A 17447-nucleotide genomic window follows, 5' to 3' on the forward strand; every position below is an offset into this window, starting at 1 on the left:
AAATTCCATAAGTCAACTGAGTCAACCCATCCGAGTCAACCCAACAGAGTCAACCCAGCCGAGTCAACTCACCCGAGTCGATACAATGCACGTACGTGGGGCTTACTCCATATGTACGCGAGACGTACTCCAACATTGACCACCATCAAGGGACTTGACCACGTACGCGCTGCGTACTCAAATTACGCAGGGTGTACACCCAACTTTCCCAAAATCTCTTTAAGAGCTTATTACATTAAGTTCTTATGTCCAATCATCAGATCGACGGTCAAAATACCACTAAGAGTCATAAAGTTTACAACTTTATGACTTTGCATGTCCGATAAGTGCTTAATCCATAAAAACTCAACATCTTAATGCCTTAAGACATTCCATACCAAGCATGTAGCAAAACTAACCCTTAATACTACATTTTTATGGCTTAAGACCCCTCCTAAGGTCTGAAAGGACGACCTAATAGGTCAAGAACATGTCATGCTCAAAACTCATCAATTTGGGACCAAAAGGACTTAAAATTAACACATAAACAGGATCTAACAAACTAGCCATCAAGGCATGAACTTTATACCTTCTAATGATGGGGAATGATGCAAAATTTCCAGATCCAAGCTTGCTTCTAGCTTCCAAGCTTCACCACCACCTTCTTCTTCCTTCGAATGAGAGGTCTCACACTACAACGGTTGGACCTAGACGAAAGATGCGCAATAGCGACCTTCTAAAATTATTTAGTTCCCATAATAAGTAACTTAGCATATTCGCTTACTTGTTAGCTAAAACTAGTTAGAACTTCCTAGAAAACACAAAGCAAGCAACATTCGGGCATCAAGTAACCAGAACCAAGCATAACCTAATCAGGCCATCCTATCACTGACTAATCAGTACTAGCATGCAAGTCTACAAGCTCATACAATATGCATACAAAGGCATCTCTCCTAGAATTCTATCATGCAAAACTGAGCAGATCCTTAAACCTGGTAAAAACTTGGCGGGATGTCAAGTCCACCAAGCAAATTACACCCTTTGTTTGCAAATAAAACGTAATATAATGGTAAAAAGGGGTATCGATCCTCGGGGAAATGGTTGTATTCAATCACCAATGCAATCCAATAGAACTAGTGTAAATAAACTAACTAACTACAATTAAACTAAAAGGGGGGGGGAGGTGTTGTGATTGGTTGAAAACTAAAAGACTTGAATAACTAGAAAACTTGCAATTAAGCAAGGTGATGAGATGCTCAAATATTGGAGAGAATTGGTAAACCAAGGCAATTCAACACAATGAACATTTGTGTTTTTATCATTAGGATTTAACATGAAGCTTATCATTCATCCCAAATTGGTTATAGCAATCATGAAGCATGATATGCCAAGATTCCTCATAAGTTGTATAGAGGTTGGGGAAGCCCACAACACACCTTCTTAATCAAAATCAAAGATCCAATTGAAGCAATTGAACCCAAGAAGTTGATTAGTCTTAAGAATGAAGGAATCCCCAATTCCTAGAGGATGCCAATGCTTACACATCCCTAAAGGAGTTATGATTCATAAGCTAGAGATGATTTCTACCATCATAAAGTCCTTGTTCTAAGTAAATTCAATGATTCAATGCTAAACCAAAGAAATAAACCAACAATTGCTTATTAAAGTACCAAGCTCATGATCAAAGTATTAAACAAGCATAGGAAATATGAACTAGAATCATAAACATAAGATAAATGATAAATAAGCATAACTCCTTCCAAAACCCACAAACATTCAGAGGTTTTAGCCAAGGTCTACCAAAATAGAGAGTTTAGCCACTCATGGCAATAGAATAACAATCACAAAAGTCTAATTGCATAAAGAAACTACCAATAACTTGGAAAGATGAAAAGAAATGAGTCTCTAGCTCCAAAATCGTCGTCTTCTGGTCTCCAATGGTGTAAAATCGAAGTGATAGCTGATAGATCCAATCCCCCAAGGTAATGGCAAGCCAAATGACCAAAATGGCCAAAACTGGGCAGTTGCGCGGGTACCCGCGCGACGGAAATTCCACCCGCGCAAGTGCTGCTGGAATGCTATTGGCTCATTTTTCCTCAACTAACCATCCCATTACCAAAGATTCTCTTGGTCCCCTCCATATCCCACATGATTCAAACTAACCAATCATCTTCTAGCTTCAAATATGGATGCTCCAAGCCCAAAATAAAAGTCCATGACCCATCTTCACAAGCCCACTTCATCCAAGTCCTTAGCCTTTTTAAAGCCCAAATATCCTTTAATGGATCCACAAATCCCAATAATGCCTCAGAAGCCCACAAAGCCCATTTCCAAGCTAATCCATAACCGCAACAAGCTCCAAAACCCTACAAAATATCTCATGCAACATACAAAGTCCCCGGTATGATCCATGATAAAGAAAAATAAAGAATATACAATGCAATACTAATAAAAAAGAGCTAAAAATCTAAAATAAACTAATAAAAATAAGGAAATAAAATAAGTTATCACCTAACTAGCATGCGATTCACAGATTCACAGATCAAATCATATCAGATAACATGTATGAGTATTTTGGGAAAACTTACTTGAACTCGGCTGATTGCATGCACCACACCCTTTCTTGTCTTAGAAAACTCTTTTCTTAAAAATACATTTCTTTTTTGAAATTTTTTTCCAAATCCTCAGTTTGAGTTCAGACACACCCGATAGTATGTCTGAATCCCTCAAACCAAGGCTCTGATACCAACTTGTCAAGTCCCAAAAATAAGACCCAAAAATTTCATTTTTAAATTAATAAAACCATTATCCCAAAAACATCATCATACAAATCCAGATAAAACAAATGTATCAATCATCATATCACATCAGAGTAAATCAAGAAAATACGGAACGAGGTGGTGTGTGCTCTACAATCATCCTGAGCCCTTCCCTTTGGAACTAGAAGTACCTAAAACATAAAATAAAAACCGTAAGCACAAAGCTTAGTGAGTTTCCCAAAATACCACGTATCATACATAATAACACATAGTGGGCCATGCCCAAATAGTGTAACGGGCCCCGCCCACACTCGTATAATGGGCCCCGCTTAAAGAGTATAACGAGCGCCGCCCAAACTCGCATAGCGGACCCCGCCCAAAGGAGTATAACGGGCCCCCACCCAAACTCGCATAATGAACCCCACCCACATACAAATCATATAAGCATAACTGATCATAGCATATAAAATAACCATCGGGCCCCGCCCCGTAAGCATACAAGCATATACGCATACAAGAGTCACACAGACATCTAGTACCCTAGCATAAAAGATCATGGGCCCACATTGGTGCCTTCGACCCACTAAACACAGTGAGGAAACTCACCTCGAATTGCTGAATCACACGAATAAATCTCTGGCTGCTGGTCCGACAAATCCCCGAGCTATCAATACCAAATAACATCCAACTAATAATTGGATTCCAATCCATAACCTTCAGTCCAAAATTAGGGTAAAAAGACCATTTTACCCCTTACCTAGTTTGGTCCAAGACTAAGGCCCAAACCTATAATCCAAAAGGCCCAATTACCAAAATAATCATCCAAGGCCCAATCATGGCCCAATTTTCCAAATTGGGCTCAAATCCATTTGTGGTCCTTCACCAAGCGAACCTAGTATAAGCATCACCCCAAAACCTGATGACCTAACAAGGCCTTAATAATCTAAGCCCAAAATATGGCCCAAACCAAAAACCCAAGATTCTGAGGCCCAACCAGCTGAGTACGCGCAGCGTACTCGCCTTAGGGCTTGTAGGCTAAGCGTACCTGCTTGTACGCCCAACATACTCCCTCATTCAACCAACTTTCATTAACTCTTAACTGATTAAGACATCACTCCAAAACTTAGATCTGACTTCCTTGGGTTGATTTATCACGTAAAGTTTCTAACTTTACATGCATGCATGGATTAATGAAGCTCTTAAAGCTCAAAAGGACTTAATAGATGACTTAAAGCATGCATGAGACCATAAATACCATAAAGTTTGCACCTTTAAGCTTAAGAATCTCATAATATGTACAGATCTAAAAGGATAAACCCCACAAACGACTTAACTCATCAAACTAACCCAAAATGGACCAAAAGCATAAAAATCATGACATGAAGAGATCTAATCCTACAAGGATCAAGGTTGGGACTTTATAACTCAAAAGTCACCAAGAGACGGAGCTAAATCTGGATCTCTAAGCTTCCTTCCAAATAATGAGTCCACCAACTTCTTCTTCTTTCACTTCAAGGAACATCAACCACCAAAATCAAGACCAAGGATAAAGAACACTTAAAGAGGCTATTAGGGTTCGAGTTAGGGTTTTAGGGAAATGGAGGCTGGTAAGGAGGCCAGTCCTAGGGACTTAAGGACTTTATATAGGGTGCAACACCCCAAAATAGGGTTTTCTTATTCTCCTCGTACGCCATGCGTAACCTTCGTACGCCCAGCGTACGAGGCTTCGGACCCGCGACCAGCTTCCACTAGTATGCTACGCGTATACATGTGGTATGACCCGCGTACTAGTTTCTCAGCTAGTACGCTAAGCTTACCCTATGGTATGCCCTACGTACTTGAAACATCCCAAAAATACAGTCCAAAATTTTCATTTTTAATTCATTAATAAAAACCATAAATATCATCCATCATATAAAAGTCATGAATCGTGTATCTCAAAAATATCATCATATCAGTCAATGTATCAAATCACATGCCAAAACATCAGAGTGAGTCCTCGCAGGCTAAAAACTGTGGTGTGTGCAATGCAGTCATCCCGAGCTCTTCCCCTTACTAGCGGAAGTACCTGAAACCAAAACTGAAAACTATAAGCAAGAAGCTTAGTGAGTCTCCCCAAACTACCACATACCATACACATAATCACATATATCATACATTGGGCCTCGCCCCACTACGTCGGGCACTGCTAGGCATCGGCTTGTTCGACATCAGGCCTTGCCCGACATCAGACCGCATATGGCATCAGGCCCCGCCCGGCATCGAGCACAACTCGACATACATATGGGCATAAACTACTAACACATATAACATAAGCATAATCACTTAATTATCGACATATAAACATTCATCGGGCCCCGCCCGACATCAGACCGAAATTCGAAAAACATATAAATATTCCTCGGGAACCGCCCTGGCATCAGACCGTTGTCCGGAAACATACAAAATACATTCACATGCAAGAATCACAAAGACATCAAGCATACTAACATCCTTCGGGTACCGTCCCGACATCGAATCGAAATCTGGAAAACATATAAACCTACATCGGGCCCCGCCCTGCATCGGATCTTAATCCGGAACATGGCCTTGGTGCCTTAGACCCGTTCCTACTGGAGGAAAACTCACCTCAAATGTCGAGTGAAGTAGCTGAACGTCTCGGCTCTTGCAACCGGATCTACTCAATCCTATACAAAACAACCCCTTAGATACCATTACTTATGTCAAGACCCCTTCACGGGTCAACCTTGGTCAAGTCAAAGTCCCAGTCAAAGTTAACGCTCAGTTAAAGTCAAAGTCAACAATTTGAGTTGACTCAACTCATCTAGTCATCCCCCTGACTCGTCGAGTTCTATATATCCATAAATCCTGAAATCGCGATCCTACTCGTCAAGTCCCTTCGCAGACTCGTCGAGTTTTACCTTGTACCAAATCGGGACAGAACGTCATCAACTCGTCAAGTCCCTCTTTGGACTCATCGAGTTCCTCAGTCTGTTTGGGTCACCTTAAAGGATTAAGCCCCTACTCTTCAGATCCAAACTCCATAGTTTATCTACATAATGAAAATGCCTTTTTAAGGGTAAAGTTTCCAACTTTACCCGTTATTAATCCTTCTTAACGGGTTTAGCTCAAACCCTATTTCTTTAGGACATAGATCTTTGTCCAAAAGCCTTATCACTCCAAACCAAAACATGAAAACCCAGATCTAGGTCCTAGACACCAAAAGAACACATAAAGCCTCAGACTTTCCTTCCGTGCATGGCCTTTTGTGGCTCAAAAGGCCATAACAACACCTTAGAGCTTGCATGGGGGCTTCAATGGCATAAAGTTTGCACCTTTATGCCTTAATAAACCTTAATGATCCAAGATCTGAAAGGATCCTTGTTTGGGACGTCCAAATCCCAAGGGTCAAGTTTCTTGAACCAAAACCCTCAAAAAGTGGAAATAAGGAGATCTAATGAACTGATAGGCAAGTTAGAGACTTGATTACCAGAAAGTGAAGGGGATGAGATGTTGCTTTTGGATCTACAATCTTCTCTTGGAGTCCTTTAGCTTCTTCTTCTACTACAAGCTTCAAATCACACAAGATCACTCAAAACTGGCTCACACACTCTCACAATGCTCTAGGGTTTCGTGGATTAGGGTTTGGGACTTGGAGGCTGGAAATGAGGCCATAAGGTGGGGATTAAGTTGCTTAAATAGGGTGAAAAACCCCGAAATTAGGGTTTCATGCTGGCAGCCCTACTCGCCGAGTTGAAGGTCTCAAATCGTCGAGTAGATGGCTTAAAACCCGCGTCCAAAACTCGTTTCTACTAGACAAGTCTGGGGCTCCCAACCCATCGAGTAGCTCTACTAAAATGAATAAATTATAAATCAATGCGTACCAGGTATCAGGCGTTACAATTCTCCCCCACTTGACTTAGACTTCGTCCTCGAAGTCTGTTGCGTTTGGAAACAACTCCGAGTAGTGCTCCCTCATCTCCTCCCCGGGCTCCCAAGTCCACTCTGAACCCTTACGGTGCTGCCATTGCACCTTTACCAGCTCAACCCTCTTGTTCCTTAGCTTCTTCGTCTTCTTATCGAGAATAGCTACCGGTCTCTCGATGTAATTCAGGCTATCATCAACCTGGATATCCTCTAATGGCACAATCGTTGAGTCATCCACTAAGCACTTCCGCAACTGAGAAACTTGAAAAGTGTTGTGGATTTGACTGAGCTCTGCTGGCAGATCCAACCGATACACTACCTAGCCCACCCGGGCTATAACCCTGAAAGGGCCGATATACCTGGGGGCCAACTTGCCCCACTTCTGGAACCAGATGGCACCTTTCCAAGGTGACACCTTCAGGAGGACCATGTCGCCCACCTGAAACTCCAAGTCTGAATGCCGCTTGTCGGCATAGCTCTTTGATGCGTATTTAATGTGTATATATATTTGTCCAAGTTTTGAATTTATAAAACTAATGTTTCTTTCACTAGACTATTAAACACACTAGGCAGTGTATTTAATCGTATAATAGTATAGCTATGGAAAGAACAAGTGTCGAACTCAAGGAACGATGTTTTAATTTACTTTATTCTACTACTAACTAATTACTAATGAAATTAGAAAAGGTTTTGTTTTTTTTAGTTTTGCAAGACTAGAAACATAAATTACCAACCTAATTATTATCAATTAATTAAGCTAACACTAAACTATGGCAAGAGAACAAAAATTAAATTAACCAAGGTGAGTAAGAGACTTTTGTTTAGCTTCAGATTTACTTGTTATTATGGTTGATTTATGGAAGTGCAATGGATTTTATTCCTTTAGTTACCGATTCCTAAGATGACCAAATTAATATTCACTAATTTAATCCTTTAGCAAACTAGCTTATTTATTCGGTGATCAAGCGGACAAACTTACGAGTTTACTAGTGTTCGGTTCGAATTGATTAGACTTATAATTGATTGATCAATTTAGTTTATTGATTTGATTCAATATATGATTTGTCGTCATATATTAGCTCCTACACCTCTTTACCCACTTTTCTACTTAACCCTAGGCTTTACTCAAAAGTCTAGTCCTACAATTTTGCAATTCACAAGATCATAAGATTCAAATTCAACTAAGTAAGATAGTCAAACTAACTTAATTAAATTCAACAATAAGTAGAGAGAATAGTTATCAAAAGTACTTGAGGTTCTTTAATAAGCTAAATCAACAAATAACCAAAACAAATTAAATCCAATCCATAAATTCAACCACAAATAATCAATCCATCCTACACTAAACGAAAGTCATGATAATTTAGCTCATGATTTCAGCAAACAAGAACACAAAATCGAAATTCAAAGAGTTTGGCATGGTAAAAACTAATTAAAAATCAAAGTGTAGAGATTGGTTGCCTTAATTCTCCTACTTCCAATGGTATGATTGAATTCCTTGCTTCCAGGCCTTAGAACAGGGGCTTCTCCTTCAAAAGTGATGATTCTTTCCAGAGCCAAAAGTCCCAATTCGGAGGAGAATGAGGTCTTTATATATTTTTCCCAAAACCAGATCACCACGACGTGGTAGGTCCACCACGTCGTGGTCTTCGTGTTTATCCTGTGTTCTACAAGTCTTTGAAATTGATCGGGAATCTTCAAGTCACCACGCCGTGGTAGGACCATCACGCCGTGTTGTGTATATTTTTATCATTTAAGAGCTTTGATCCAAACTTCCAACTTCCAGCATCCGGCTACCAGCATCCAGCTTCCTTTTTGCTCCAAGCATGACTTTTGTCCCTACAACATAACTCATAGCAAATTAAGTATCTTTTGTTCTAATAAGGGCATAAAAGTAATTAAAATATTAAATTATGATGTATAATTATGTATATAAATATACACATATCAAAATACCCCACACTTATTCATTGCTTGCCCTCAAGCAAATTGATTTCTTATTTTACCAACAAAGTACAAAACAATCCATTTCAAATCTAGCCATTATCCTAAGACCTCAATGCATGTATTTGTGTCTATAACTCCTAAGAACTTCCCACTCCTAAATACTCACAATCCTTATGAACCTTCAGCCCTTAGCTTATATAACACTCATTTTTGCAACCCTCCGAATCAATCCTCAAAAATCTTTCTTAACCTCAAGATATTTTTGGCTAAACAACCAAGCATACATAAATTCTAGAAATGACAACTTTGATACCACAATGGAGCTCTTGAATTCTTCATTTTCTTTGTATATTTGATTTCTTTGAATTCACCACCTTTTCTGTTTGATTTTTGGTATCTTTAACTTTTTGGGTTTCTTCAGAATTTTGATCTTTTGATCTTCACACTTTGATAGCTCCAAAATTCTTTCACTTTTTGGTAATTTCTCTCTCTTTTTTTACATGTATATCACACTTTTTTTTCTTCACTCAAACCCTACATGCTTAAGCAAGGAGCTTAGCTTCAACCTTTATTGGTTAAGGTATTAGTCTAAGTGCAATGACTACCTAAGCTCTCCTGGATAGATTTCATGTTTAGGCTGCAGAACATATTATGCCATATAAGCTACCAGATTACCTTTCATACCTCATGACTTTTCACTAGGAAATGGGAAGCCACAAATACATTGTAACATGTGTTTGCTTGGGTAAACATTTGGGTTCTCATCGGATCATCCAATACTATGCTAGCAAAGATTTTAATTGGCTAAGTTTCCTAAGTTAAACTTATTATTTCAAGTCTATATGAATGCAAATTCTGAAACTAGCAATGCAAAAATTTAAAAATCAAATGCTTTTTCTCATGTGATATAATATACCCCCTACCCCACACTTATTTCATGCAATGTCCTCATTTCATGTTATGTAAAACATATAGTTAATAAGAAAGGAGAAAAAGGAACAAACTCCCCTGGGTAGAAGATGAATCTTGAATCATGTGGAAACGTGTGGGTAAACCAGGTTGCTCGAAAATGTTGAAACGGAATTGGAAAGTAGAATGACATCCTCGTAAGTGATGAGAAATTCCCCCACTACAAAGGAAAGTGTCAACCATGTCGTGGCAGCCGGGACAATTCGTTAGCATTGCGTGAAAATAAAATTCCAAGGTGTGGGAACATCTCATCCAGACCATGAAATTGAATATACAGTTAGAAACGCCACTCTCGAACACCTAGACTTCTGAAAGTACAGGATCAGACTTGTAAAACAGACTCGAGAGGCACCACCCCATGGTGGATATCACCACGACGTGGTGAATTAAGCAGATTAATTTCGAGGTTTTCTGACTGCGACAACACGGCGTGGTGGGAATTACCACATCGTGTTGGTCTTGAAAGTACAAAATTATGTGCCCGAATGTACTGATTCTTGAAATATAAGTGGCACCAGGTAACATATGAAGTTGTTGGACGTGACTCCTCACTCAATGACTCAAATAAACACCCGAAAAATTGCTCAAATCTTGCCTCTCTCGTCGTCTCTTAAACGTGCTCTATAAAGAACCTTCTTTTTGCCACTAATACCTTTACTTGAACTCTAGAATAATAACCTGAAACTAAAACAAGGACAAGTAATAAAAGAAGGAAACATTCGTCAAACAACCAAAACAAAGAGAAATAAGTATCCAACAACCAAACCACACAAACTAAACACACAAAAATAAAAGACATAAAACAAACAAAGTCTTAAATCCACTAAAATAAAAGGAGAGAACGCCCATTCTTCGCCATCTCCATCATCACCTCCTCCTCCATTACCGCTTGCTCCACCGTGTTGCTCTCTCCACATTTCCTCCCAACTTGGTATATATGGATAAATAGGAGGAAAATGAGCAGGCCGGGTCACATGCATTTGCTGCATAAGGTGGTCTAGGCCCATGTTGGTGTAGTTGACACCCCGTGCCAAGTTATCATCAAAGCTTCTCATAGCACTGTTATAGGGATCCATGGGCAATGTTATAGGGATCCATGGGCATAAGAAAAATACGTTTATAGTTGGGCACTTATCCCCTTCTTGTCGTTTATTAATAGGGTTGGTGATTAGGCGGTGCAGCAATCGATGGACAGGCGAGCGGATGTCACTCTCTTGCGCAGTTCCCTTATCATAAACTCCATTTGCAATTGCATTCCAATGCGTTTCTGCTTTAAACCCCTATGTATTTCTCACACAACCTGCAATGTATTGTTGATAAGGCTCAGAATGAACTTCAGATGGAAGGTAAATTTGCGTCCCTAGTGCAAAATCTGCAAGGCTAAGAGTGCGCCTCTCGCCACCGAGGAAAAAAGTGAGGTTGTTGTCAGCATAAATGCCATCATTCCGTGCAAAAGAAATTGTTGCTAGAAACTCGATTACTAGTTCCTTGTACACGATCTCTTGAATGTGGAATATCCGTCTCCACCCTAGACAAAGAAATTGCCCATGAATGCCATTAAACGTTTTATCAAGATAAGGTTCAATTGCTTCCATCAATCCGGTTTCTGTACTCCACTGCCAATCTACCACTGCAGGCACATGAACTTTTCGTTGCTTTAGCCAATCAAGCTTTGCATTCCATCTAGTGTAAATCTCGGGCCCAACATTTCATGGAAAACTGTACCACGGAAAGTCGGGGCGACTCCCGGGTTGGTTGCGTCTTGGTCGGTTGGCCATGTCTGCAAAATAACCACAAAAAACACACAAAGAACCATGTGCATTATTACAACCAAAATATAACAGAACATGCCTTAAAATACCCCACCACGACGAGGACTACGACAAGTCATCGTGGTCGGTGTACTATCAGGATTTCTTGGTAAATTGGTCCTTAATCCATACCATTTCAACTCAATACAACTTTAGGGTTTGTTCTAGGCATAATACAAAGTAGAATGGTAACGAAATCAAGGGGAATACAACCAAATTCGGGTCCGGTTTTTTCAAAAATCGGAACCCTAAGTTCCTAATATTGGCCCTAAATGTGTTCTAGTCAGCAAATATATACCCTATATCAACATAAATAGCGAATTAGAGCAAGGGAACCACACAAAAATCATACCTTTTGGTTGAAAAACGCAAGAAATCGAGTAAAAGGCAAGGATGTTCTTCGTGGGAGATGGAACACGGCGAGAGAGAGGCGGAGTAAAAAGTAACAATTGTTTTGACTGGGGTTTAAAAACCCTAATTTGACTGCAGTTAAACTGACACCACGTCGTGGTAACGCTTTGAAAAATCCGTTATTGGGTTCTGTAAATTTACCACCTCGTGGTGATATATATTTTTTTTAAAGTTCCAATTTAGTCAAAATTTTATATAAATCTACCACCCCACACTCATTTTATTCCATTCCCCACGTCGAATTCCATAGAAATTCAGAAGAATGAGAGTATAAAGCATTAAATAAATAAATAAAAATGAACCAAAAGAAAAGGAAAGAAAAAAATGCAAACTCAAAACCACAGGTTGCCTCCTACAAGCACTTCTTTATGGGGAGTCATAAGTCGGACTCCTTCCCGCTTCAAGTTGTTTCAGCTCGTGTGAATTTGACGATTTCCCCTTCTTTTTCTTCAATTGGCATTCCTTCTTCATAATGTTTCACTCTATGTCCGTAGACTTTCAAAGGGATTCCGTATCTTGATATAAGCTCAATAGCTCCATGTGGGAAAACTTGTTTAACAACAAACGGCCCATCCCACCTAGTTTGTAATTTGCCCGGGAAAAGCTTTAACCTGGAATTGAAGAGTAGCACCTTTTGTCCTTCATGAAAATCTTTACGACCTTTTAGTCTCATGTCATGCCATTTCTTTGACTTGTCCTTATATATTAATGAACTAGTGTATGCTTCATTTCTAAGTTCTTCAAGGGCATTCATTTGCATCAATCGGTTGGCACGAAGTTCGGTTAGTTCAAAATTACAAATTTTCAAAGCCCAAAATGCTTTATGCTCGATTTCAACCGGTAAGTGGCAATTCTTTCCATAGACCAACCTATATGGTGTAGTACCAATATGTGTTTAAAATCCGTTCGAAATACCCAAAGTGCGTCATCGAGCTTGTCCGACCACTCTTTTTTGTTACTTCCAACCGATCGCTCCAATATATGTTTTAATGCCCGGTTTGTAACTTCGGTTTGCCTACTTGTTTGTGGATGATATGATGTTGAAAATCTATGGTGTACACCATATTTTTGCAACACCTTAGCCAATTGCTCATTTGCAAAGTGAGTGCCCCGATCACTAATAAGAGCTTTAGGAACTCCAAACCTCGAGAATAACTTTGTAAGAAAACACACCACCACTCGAGAATCATTAGTAGGTAGTGCTTGTGCTTCCGCCCATTTAGATACATATTGGACTGCCACCAAGATGTATTTATTCCCTTTTGATATTGGGAATGGTCCCATAAAGTCAATCCCCCATATATCAAATCTCTCACATACTTGAATGCTATTTTGGGGCATCTCGGTTCGGGATGAAATATTTCCCGACCTTTGGCATGAATAGCACTCCTTGACATATTGAGCGGCAGATTTAAAGATTGTTGGCCAATAAAAAGCCGTATCAAAAATCTTCTTAGCCGTATATTGTGCTCCATGATGTCCTCTGGTGGGCCCCCTATGACAATGTTTCAAGATTTCTCGACTCTCTTTCCCGAATACACATCTCCTTATCATACCATTCGCGCAACTTCGAAAGAGTTATGGCTCAGCCCAAAAGTAATACTTAATTTCAGAAAAAAAATTCTTCTTTTGTTGTCTTGTCAAATCTTTTGGAATATAGTCACTTGCTAAGTAGTTGGCTAAATCTGCATACCAAGGTATTTCTCCTGCTATAACCATAAGATACTCTTTGGGAAAATCATCTCCAATCTTTTTTTCTTCTAATTCTTCCAAGTGCGGGTTCTCTAGTCGCGATAAGTGATCCGCTGCTACGTTTTCCATTCCCTTTTTGTCTCTAATCTCAATGTCAAGCTCTTGTAAAAGCCATACCCAACGTATTAGTATTGGTTTAGCATCTTGTTTAGCAAAGAGATACTTAAGGACTGAATGGTCGGTAAATACAGTTGTTTTTGACAAAACTAGATATGGGTGAAATTTATCAAAAGCATAAACCACTGCCAACACATCCTTCTCGGTAGTAGTGTAATTCTCTTGAGTTGGGTTCAAGGTTTTGCTAGCATAATAAATAAGCTGAAAATGTTTGTCAATTCTTTGCCCCAAAACAGCTCCCACCGCATAATCACTAGCATCACACATAAGCTCGAAAGGAAGGCTCCAGTTTGGTGCTATCATAATAGGAGTAGTGGTCAACTTTTCCTTTAACATTTGAAATGCTTCATGACATTCCTTACAAAAGTTGAATGGGGAATTCTTCAAAAGAAGTTGAGTCAAAGGCTTCGTGATCTTCGAAAAGTCTTTGATGAAACGACGATAAAATCTTGCACGGCCAAGAAAGCTCCTTGCCCCTTTTACATTTGTTGGGGGTGGTAATTTAGTTACCGTGTCAACTTTTGCTCTATCTACCTCTGTCCCCAACTTTGAGACCTCGTGTCCTAACACAATCCCTTCCTTTACCATGAAATGACACTTTTCCCAATTTAGGACTAGGTTTGTCTTCTCACATCTTTCTAAAATTAGGTCTAAGTTGGATAAACAATCTTCAAAAGAGGACCCAAAAACCGAGAAGTCGTCCATGAAAACCTCCATAAATTTCTCGATCATGTCGTGGAAGATAGCCATCATGCACCTTTGGAATGTATCTGGTGCATTGCATAACCCAAAAGGCATGCGTCTGTATGCAAACGTCCCACTTGGGCATGTAAAAGTGGTATTTTCTTGGTCTTGTGGGTCAATTGGAATTTGGAAGTACCCCGAGAAACCATCAAGAAAACAATAGTAAAGATGAACGGAAAGTCTTTCGAGCATTTGGTCAATAAATGGTAGCGGAAAGTGATCCTTGCATGTAGCATCATTAAGCTTTCGATAGTCGATGCAAACGCGCCATCCTGTTACTGTTCTTGTTCGGATTAACTCGTTATTTTCATTGGTAACCTCCGTCATTCCTCCTTTCTTCGGTACCACGTGCACCGGACTTACACGTGGGATATCGGAGATTGAGTAAATGATACTGGCATCTAAAAGTTTAACCACCTCCTTTTTAACCACTTCTTGCATATTTGGTTAAGTCGTCTTTGGCGTTGAACAATGGGTTTAGCTCCTTCTTCTAGGTTGATATTATGAGAACAATAGGTTGGACTAATCCCCTTGATATCGGTTATCTTCCATGCTATGGCACCTTGTCTTTTCTTTAATACTTCCACGAGTCTTTCTTTTTCATGTTTAGCTAGATCGGATGCTATAATTACTGGTTTTTGTTGCCCTTCTTCCAAGAATGCATACTCCAGGTGCTCGGTGAGGCTTTAAGCTCTATTTTTGGCTTTTCGTCAGTCACCACGACGTGGGCTTCTTGCCATGTCATGGTGTCACAACTTTTATTCGCTGATCGTGAAAAAGTTGTTGACCACGACGTATTGCTTTCACCAAGTTGTGTTGCTTCTTCTGCCTCTTTTATTACTTCATTATGTTCCATTTCTTCCAATAGCTTCTCTAATTCTTACAAATCTGATTCAGCATCAAAATTACCTTCTTCAAGCACCATAAATCCCTCGGTTTCCTTTTCCTTCCATCCTCCTAGCTCCTTTTCAAATAGTTCATCAAGCACATCGATAAAAAGGTCGTATCATCACTTTCTCTTGAATGTTGAATTGCCCGATTAACCCCAAAAGTGACCGCTTCTTCTCCTACTCGGAGGGTGAGTTTGGACTCTCTAATATCTACTAAGGCTAGGGCGGTGCTCAAGAAGGGTCTTCCAAGGATGATTGGGACTTGTTCGTCTTCCTCCATATCTAATACGATGAAATCCGCGGGAAATACAAACTTGTCCACTTTTACGAGCAGGTCTTCACATATACCTCTTGGGAAGGTCATGGTCTTGTTAGCTAAGTGTATGACCATGCGGACCTGTCTTGGTTCAGGAAGGTCAAGCTTCTTGAAAAACGAATAGGGCATCAAATTAACACTGGCTCCCGAATCGGCTAGAGCATGGCTAGTTGCTAGATTCCCGAATTGGCATGGTAAGGTTATGCTTCCCGAATCACCCATCTTCTTTGGTAACATGTTTAGCATTGCAGCTGAACAAGTTTCATTTAATACCATCTTCGATAGTCCGTCCATTTTCTTCCGGTTTGTTAAAAGGTCTTTGAGGAACTTGGCATATTTTGGCATTTCAATTAAAGCCTCAAGGAATGGAATATTTATTTCAAGAGACTTAATGTGGTCTAAGAACCTCCGATATTCTTCAACATGCTTCTGTTGAATTGCTCTACTGGGGAATGGCAATGGTGGGCGGTAAGGCTTTACAGTTTCATTATTTTTGTTTTCAACTTCTGACCACGCCATAGCACTTGTACCACGTCGTGGTGATTGTTCAGATCCATTTCCTTGAATTTCTTCTTGAACCTCATTCTCCCCGTCTGAGTTGTTTCTGTTTATGAGTGTTAAATGAGTGATAATTTTCCCGCTTCTAGTGGTAATTGCTTGAATGTGAGCTGCTCTTGGGTTTTGTTCTATGTTCCCTGGAAGTCCTCCTGTTGTCCTTTCATTAAATTCCTTAGCTAGTTGCCCGAGTTGTTGTTCTATGTTGAGGACAGAAGCTTGTTGATTTCTAAACAGTGCTTGCTGTTTTTTCATCATCTCTTGTTGTTCCTTCATCATTATTTGTTGCTCTTTCATCATAATTTGTTGTTCTTTAATTGCTGCTTCAGTTACCTCGTGCCTTTTTTCAGATACGGCTGCAAATCGGGTTATCATAGTCTCAAAATCAGATTTCTTTTCAACCGGTGGTTCCTCTCTTTGGTAAAAGCCTCTCACTTTTTGCTCATACTTTTCTTCCTTGGCCTTTTTATACTCATCATAGGGCAACCATTTTTTCTTGGGTTTTCTCCAGTCTTCATAAAAAAGATCACCACTTGAGTAGCAAGCTTGAACCTTTCGGTTTCCATTTTCATCAAGGTCACAATCCTTAGTCAAATGCGGCCCGTTGCAGTTTTCACACCCAACCCGAATAACGTGGATTGTTTGATCCATTTTAGTCATTCTTCTATCCATGTTTTGTAGCATCGCCAATAATGCCGACATTTCTTCTGAAGCAGCATTAGTTGAACCTCTCGTTACGTCATTCCTTGGATTATGGTATTCTCTAGAGTGCTTAGAGAATTCTTCAATGAGTTCCCTAACTTCTGCTGGATTTTTCTTTGTTAAGGGGCCTTGAGAGTCAAGGAGTTGTCTGGTGGTGACGTTTACCCCATTATAAAAGATTGACACTTCTTGTTGTACATTGAGGTCATTTTGTGGGCAATTCCTAATTAGACCCTTGTAGCGCTCCCATGCTTCATACAACCACTCCCCCATTTATTGTTGTTGGGTATAATAGATTGCGTCATTGGGCTTATTTATTTTGTATTCGGTATTGGACCTGTCCAAGCCGTATCATTTATTAGGGTTTAAGTAATAATAGTGCATGCATGCACCGTAGATCATTAACATTTTTTATAGAGATATTCTTGCAAACCCTAGCACGCCTCTACAGTAGCAATTCTTCATAGAGTTCTTCTGAGGCGTGACTTTTAATCATTCGACACATTGATTGATTCATTCTGTGTTCTTATTTTATTTCGTGTTCATATTATACTTGTTCAGAATCTAT

At 39.7% G+C, this 17447-nt stretch overlaps 1 protein-coding gene and 1 non-coding gene across 2 annotated transcripts; one reads left to right on the plus strand and one right to left on the minus strand.

Moving 5' to 3' along the window:
• Positions 1-15373: 15373 nt before the first annotated feature.
• On the minus strand, positions 15374-16141 carry LOC145104182 (uncharacterized). Its single transcript, XM_079041463.1, has one exon. It carries the CDS (start codon positions 16139-16141, stop codon positions 15374-15376), a length of 768 nt encoding a protein of 255 aa, XP_078897589.1.
• A 940-nt stretch (positions 16142-17081) lies between these two features.
• On the plus strand, positions 17082-17191 carry LOC145110447 (small nucleolar RNA R71). Its single transcript, XR_013709823.1, has one exon. It is a non-coding gene; the product is annotated as a small nucleolar RNA R71 (small nucleolar RNA).
• The last annotated feature ends 256 nt before the right edge of the window (positions 17192-17447 follow it).

Source organism: Lactuca virosa, chromosome 4 (genome assembly GCF_052849685.1).
Source record: "Lactuca virosa cultivar CGN04683 chromosome 4, Lactuca_virosa_CGN04683_v6, whole genome shotgun sequence".
In the NCBI taxonomy this organism is placed as follows: Eukaryota; Viridiplantae; Streptophyta; class Magnoliopsida; order Asterales; family Asteraceae; genus Lactuca; species Lactuca virosa.

Coding starts and splice junctions, on each gene's coding strand:
- LOC145104182 (XM_079041463.1), bottom strand. CDS start 16,141: ATGGCGTGGTCAGAAGTTGAAAACAAAAATAATGAAACTGTAAAGCCT.